Source organism: Gastrolobium bilobum, unplaced genomic scaffold (assembly GCF_033153095.1).
Source record: "Gastrolobium bilobum isolate Gb01-03AN ecotype WA unplaced genomic scaffold, APGP_CSIRO_Gbil_v1 utg45992, whole genome shotgun sequence".
NCBI classification, from domain to species: domain Eukaryota; kingdom Viridiplantae; phylum Streptophyta; class Magnoliopsida; order Fabales; family Fabaceae; genus Gastrolobium; species Gastrolobium bilobum.
Genome location: NW_026899912.1, coordinates 1 through 6,739, shown reverse-complemented (window position 1 = coordinate 6,739; position 6,739 = coordinate 1). Strand labels below are relative to the sequence as shown.

General features: G+C 38.0%; 2 protein-coding genes and 1 non-coding gene across 3 annotated transcripts; 2 read left to right on the top strand and 1 right to left on the bottom strand.

Annotated features, from left to right (window-relative positions):
* Positions 1 to 2,493: 2,493 nt before the first annotated feature.
* On the top strand, positions 2,494 to 4,447 carry LOC133294174 (uncharacterized). The gene is made up of 5 exons (XM_061492823.1): positions 2,494 to 2,786; positions 2,966 to 3,252; positions 3,337 to 3,683; positions 3,729 to 3,999; positions 4,161 to 4,447. The coding sequence occupies exons 1-5, from the start codon at positions 2,494 to 2,496 to the stop codon at positions 4,445 to 4,447; spliced, it is 1,485 nt and encodes a 494-aa protein (XP_061348807.1).
* Positions 2,753 to 2,858, bottom strand: LOC133294175 (small nucleolar RNA R71). The gene has a single exon (XR_009749161.1). It is a non-coding gene; the product is annotated as a small nucleolar RNA R71 (small nucleolar RNA).
* A 9-nt stretch (positions 4,448 to 4,456) lies between the features above and the next one.
* Positions 4,457 to 6,639, top strand: LOC133294170 (uncharacterized; the record flags this gene model as incomplete). Its single annotated transcript, XM_061492818.1, has 4 exons — positions 4,457 to 5,047; positions 5,132 to 5,563; positions 5,827 to 6,301; positions 6,343 to 6,639. Coding segments are annotated over exons 1-4 (1,795 nt in total), but the record flags the coding sequence as incomplete, so codon positions are not given.
* Between the last annotated feature and the right edge of the window lie 100 nt (positions 6,640 to 6,739).

The following is a 6,739-nucleotide window of genomic DNA, read 5'->3' as shown; positions in this document are numbered from 1 at the left end:
TATGGAATCATTTTCTAATTTTGCATAATTAATTAATTAAAATCCTTAATTAACGGTGCGGGTTCTTACACCAAGCACTTCAGAAACACACTATTATTCATCTTCCACACAGAAACCACCTTGGAAGCTTAATCCTCTCCACCGTTAAAGAGCGACCTAAATTCCATCCTTAAGCAAGATTAGTGTTCTTAAGCTTAAAGGTTGCATTTTTAACATTTTCTTTGGTTCAACTAATGATTTTCCACACTTTCCAACATCAAGAATCCATTTTTATCAAATTACAACATCAATCCCATAAAGAACCCATATTGGCTGAATCATATAGGTGGGTGTGGGAGGACTTTGGTCACCATTTTTTCAAGTAACCATGCTTACTTCTTTAAGTTAGCTCCAAGGCTTCAAGCTTTAACTTTTTTCAAACAAAGATGCAACTTTTCCACAAAGAACACACCTTTAACAAAGACTCAAAGTTAGAACTCAAGAACACAACAAAAAGGTGAGATTTTTGTTAACTCTCCCAAACGAGAGTTAATTTGGTATTTTTATGATGAATTTGCTGCATAAATTCCATATAAAGTGTCTTAATTGCATGATATTTGAGCTAAATGTTGCATATTTATGATTAAGTGCTTTGAGATGACTAAGTATGGAAAATGAGATAATATTCCTTGATTTTGTATAAGAAAAGATGATTTGTTGAGTATTTGTCTTTGCAGGAAAAGTTGACGTCATAATGCTGTAGCAGAGAAGCTGACAAAATGATGATATAGCAAGCGCTACAGCATGACAGCGTGGACAAAGGAACAACCAAACTTTTTAAATTCAAAAGTTAGTTAATTCCCAACAAATGGATAAGACACCAGCAAGCAAGGATCAAGGACGATTTCAAAGATATATTCTTATCCCAAAATCCCAAGGAACAAGGACAACAAACCTTTACTCAGTCAACAACAACATTGGCACAAGAAATCAAAGAAGATCAAGATCTTATCCAATCAAGTGCCAACAACACAAGAAAATCAAGAAGATCAAGATCTTATCCAAGCAAGTGCCAACAGCCCAAGAATATAGGGATACGATAAGGCTGCAGTAACAAGATTCATGGATTTTCACTCCTAACCCTAAAGCCCAATTATCCAACCATTTTTCTTATTTAAAGAGGAGTTCCCCCACGGATTCAACAAGCGAGAGAGAGGTCGGAAAGGCAAGAAAGAAGGGAGGGGAAGAATGTAGTACCCCTCCCACGTAAGGTTCTTGGAGGAGGAAGAGCTGCTGGAGCAAAGCAGTGACGAAGTTTTCCTACAACATTCGTTTTCACCTTCTTTTCTGTTTTCCAATGAGTTCTTTCTTTCTTTTCTCTGTTTTATTTAATTCCATTATGATCTAAATTTCTCTATAGGTTAGGTGATAAAGTACCTATGTTGTAACATTGAGATGTATGCCTAAACTTTGTTTTTATTAATGTTTAATTAGTTATTCAACGAGTTTGCTTAATCTTATTCATGTGTGAATGTCGAGAGATACATATATGATATTGAGGAGGTTGGGGCAGAGAGGTTTCCGAATCCAGACCCTTGTTGAATTGTGTGGATTAATTAGGTTAAGAAAGTTAACTTGATTAAGTTGTGGGTAGAGAGATCATTCACACCACATAGCCTTTGAACTTGAACTTTAATAATTCAGTAATTAGTTTGGCCATAGAGATGTGGGAATTAGTTATTGGGTATATATGTTAGGTTGGCCAAAAGCCCCAGCAGTGTTCGGTTACTAATTAAACATTGATATAGCATTGTTAAAGCCTCGTTTCAGTATTGTTGTATCAGGAAAATTGAACCTGACCTATATCTCATTCATCACTTTAATACCTCAGAATTAGTTTACTACTTTCTTAGTTTTGAGTGTCTTTTATTTTACAAACCCCACCATAAAAATTAATCATTTTCTAGTTCCTTTACTTAAATAGTCATTGCTTTATAAATCATTTTCGTGGGAACGATACTTGGACTCACACATCCCTTTATTACTTGTGACACGTGCACTTGCGTATTGTGTGATTGATTTAATTGATTGCAAATTGCACAACAAGTTTTTGGCGCCGTTGCCGGGGATAATTATAAAGTTGTTTTTATTTTAGTGAAGAATTTTATTCCTTTTATATCCTTTACCTTTCCCCTTACTGTTTTAAAGTTGTTAATTGCAACGTATGAGCAGTTCTTCTTCAGAGCAAGAAGCAGATTTTGATCCTGAGATTGAAAGAACATTTCGAGCAAGAAGGAGACGACAAAGACGCAGCAATTCTACAGCAATACTCAACATGACAGAAAGGCTGAGAAACAGTGAAGAAGATGAACCTAGACATAACAATGAAGATCCAAATCAAGTTGAGATTCCAATCAGAGCGCATGCAATTCCTACGCTCAATAATCTGCATTATGGAATCGTTTAACTTGATGTAGCAGCTAGAACTTTGAACTGAAGTCAGTGATGTTTAACATGCTACAAACCATTGGTCAATTCAATGGAATGCCTAGTGAAGACCCTCACCTTCTCCTCAAAAAATTTATGGATGTAGCAAACACTTTCAAAATCACGGGAGTTACATCTGATGCTTTAAAGATGAAGTTGTTCCCATATTCCCTCACCAACAAAGCTAAAGCATGGTTGAATTCTTTACAACCACAGTCAATCCAAAGTTGGGAGGAGTTAGCGGACAAATTTTTATTGAAGTTCTTTCCTCCCATGAAGGCAGCCCAATATAGGAATGATATATCAACCTTCAAACAATTGTAAGAAGAGTCATTTTATGAGGCTTGGGAGAAATTCAAGGATCTGTTGAGGAAGTGCCCAAATCATGGCATTCCCGAATGGATTCAAATGGAGACATTCTATAATGGGCTTAATGGACCAACAAAGAGCATGGTCGATGCATCATCTGGAGGAGCCCTTTTTGAAAAAACATATACAGAAGCATATGCAATACTAGAGAGGATGGCAATCAACAACTATCATGGCCTGTAGAAAGATCAAGTTTAACACCAAAGAAGGCTACTGGAGTCTGGGAACTAGATGTTGTCACAACACTGTCAACACGGATTTCAGCTTTGAACAACTCTATCAAGACGATGAATCTGTCTGCTAAAGCTAAAGCACAACCAGTCAATGCCATAACTGATGCTATATCATGTGTTTTCTGTAATGGTCCCCATGTTTATGATAACTGTCCACAAAACCCTCAATCTATTTGTTTCATAGGTAATTTCAACAGGAACAACAATCCATATTCAAATACCTATAATTCTGGATGAAGGAATCACCCAAATCTGTCTTATTCTCAAGGACAACATCATAGACAGCATCAAGGACAGCAGCAAATGTCCTCAGATACAGCAGGAAGATCATATAAAGCTTCATACCCTCCTGGATTCACGCAGCAGCATCATCAACCTAGGCAGCAAGCTGATACATCAATTTCGCTAGAAAGCATGCTGAAAGATTACATGATAATGAGTGATGCTATAATTTATAATCAAGCTGCATCAATCAAGAATTTGGAGACTCAAGTAGGTCAATTGGCAGAAGCACTTAGAAGCAGACCTCAAGGAACCTTGCCAAGCAATACTGAAGTCCCAAAGAAAAATGGAGAAGAACAAGTCAATGCTATATCATTGCGGAGTGGTAAAGCCGTAGATGAACCAGAAGTCATAAAGAACTACCAAGAGCAGAAATAGAAAGCATTGAATCAGAATGAAGAAGATAAAGTTGCTGAAGAGGTGGAAAATCATGATCAACCCAAAGAACCTCAAGTTGCTGACACTGAGAATATCGCTATAGCAAAACCACAGCAAGGACAGACTGTCAGCAAAGCAACAAGACTACCACCTGCCTTTCCTCAAAGACTGCAGAAGCAAACTGATGACAAGCAATACAAGAAGTTCCTTGATGTTCTAAAACAGTTGCATATTAATGTACCCTTGGTTGAAGCTCTTGAGCAAATGCCAAGTTATGCAAAATTCTTGAAGGACATCTTGGCAAAAAGGAGGAATATGAGACAGTAGCTCTCACCCAAGAAAGTAGTCAATACTACCTCAACAAGTTACCACCAAAGCTAAAAGATCCAGGGAGTTTCACTATTCCTTGTATTATTGGTAACCAATATGTAGGTAATGCATTACTGGATTTAGGCTCAAGTATTAACCTTATGCCTAAGAGTATTTTCAGGAAGCTTGGAATAGGAGAAGCACGTCCAACCACTGTTGCGTTGTTGATGGCTGATAGATCAATAACTTATCCAAAAGGAAAAATTGAAGATGTGTTGGTAAGAGTGGATAAGTTCATTTTTCCCGCTGACTTTATTGTTCTTGACTTTGAAGCAGATAGGGAAGTTCCCATCATTTTGGGAAGAGCTTTCTTAGCCACTGGACGAGCAGTGATTGATGTTGAGAAATGAGACTTAACCATGCGAGTCAATGATGAGCAAGTTACATTCAATGTACTCAAAGCTATGAAGTATCCTGATCAAGTGGAAGAATGCGCTAGCATGGATACTATTGATGCAGTTCTGCTACAGCAACTCAAGCAGCAAACAGAGATAGAACCACTGAACGTTGCTATAGCAGAGGAATGTGCAAACGATGAAGATAAAATGAAGGAGTGCCTTGCATGGGTGGATTCCCAACCAATAAGGCCATACAAAGAAAGACACTTTGAATCTCTTGGAGAAAGAGTGATAAAGATACTCAAGCCATCCATAGAAGAACCTCCAATCCTTAAGCTCAAACCCCTGCCCCAACATCTTAAATATGCATACTTAGGAGATGAAAATACTTTACATGTTATTATTTCATCTTTTCGCTCTAATGCAGAAATGAAGCAGTTGCTAAAAGTACTAAAGGAGAACAAAAGAGCCCTCGGATGGAGCATAGCAGACATAAAAGGAATCAGCCCTACATTCTGCACTCACAAAATATTGTTGCAGGAAGGCTACAGCAGCACTGTGCAGCCTCAAAGAAGGCTGAATCCTACGATGAAAGAAGTTGTCAAGAAAGAAGTGAGTAAATGGCTTGATGCTGGAGTAATATACCCTATTTAAGATAGCCAATGGATAAGTCCTGTGCAATGTGTACCAAAGAAGGGAGGAGTCACAGTTGTGAAGAATGAGAAAAATGAGCTTATACCAACTAGAACTGTGACCGGATGGAGAATATGTCAGGATTATAGGAAGCTTAATGATGCTACAAGAAAGGACCACTTCCCCTTGCCATTCATTGACCAAATGTTGGACAGACTAGCAGGGAAGGAGTTCTATTGCTTCTTATATGGATATTCGGGCTACAACCAGATTGCTGTAGCACCAGAAGATCAAGACAAGACCACATTTACTTGCCCGTATAGAACCTTTGCCTTTAGAAGGATGCCATTTGGATTATGTAATGCACCAGCAACCTTCCAAAGGTGTATGATGGCAATATTCACAGATATGGTGGAGAATTTTGTGGAAATATTCATGGATGATTTCTCGGTCTTTGGAGAATCATTTGAGTCTTGTCTTAAGAATTTATCAGAGGTACTTAAGAGATGTGAAAAGACTAACCTAGTGCTGAATTGGGAAAAATGCCATTTCATGGTCAAAGAGGGTATAGTCTTGGGTCACAAAGTATCAAAGGATGGACTATAAGTTGATAGAGCAAAGATATCCGCGATTGAAAAGCTGTCATACCCGTTAATGTCAAAGGAATCAGAAGTTTTCTGGGGCATGCTGGATTCTATAGGAGGTTCTTCAAGGATTTCTCAAAAATTTCCAGACCTCTATGCAGATTGCTGGAGCAGAACACCTCATTCATAATTGATGATCAATGCAAGGCAGCATTTGAAGAATTGAAGCAGAAGCTTGTTACAGCACCCATAATTGTTGCACCCGATTGGACTTCACCATTTGAAATCATGTGTGATGCTAGTGAATGTGCCATTGGAGCAGTGCTTGGTCAAAGAAAGAATAAGATGTTCCATTCTATATATTATGCTAGCAAAACACTTACAGGGGCACAATTTAATTATACAGTCACTGAAAAAGAACTTTTATCTGTTGTTTTTGCATTTGAAAAATTTAGATCTTATTTGTTTGGTGCTAAAGTGACTGTTTTTACTGACCATGCAGCCATCAAATATTTGGTAGACAAAAAGGATTCAAAGCCAAGATCGATACGGTGGATTCTTTTACTTCAAGAGTTTGATTTGGAGATTAAAGATAAAAAAGGCACAGAGAACCAAGTTGCAGACCACTATCAAGGCTGCATGATGGAAGGTCAGAAGTTGATGAAGAACCTGTGAAGGATGAATTCCCAGATGAACAGCTGTTTGCTATTGACTATGCTATAGCACCATGGTACACTGATATAGCAAACTTTCTGGTGAGTGGAATAATGCCAAATCATAAGAACTCACAGCAAAGAAAGAGGTTCATCCATGACTGTAAGTACTATCTCTGGGATGAACCATACTTATTTAAAAGATGCCCAGATCAAATTTTAAGAAGATGTGTGCCAGAAGAGGAGATGCAATCTATACTTGAACATTGTCACTCATCTCCCTATGGTGGCCACTATGCTGGAGTCAGAACAGCAACAAAAGTGCTGCAATCAGGTTTTTACTGGCCCTCTTTATTTAAAGACTAACATGTTTTTGTTTCAAGTTGTGATAGGTGGAAAAGAACTGGAAATGTATCAAAGAGACATGAAATGCC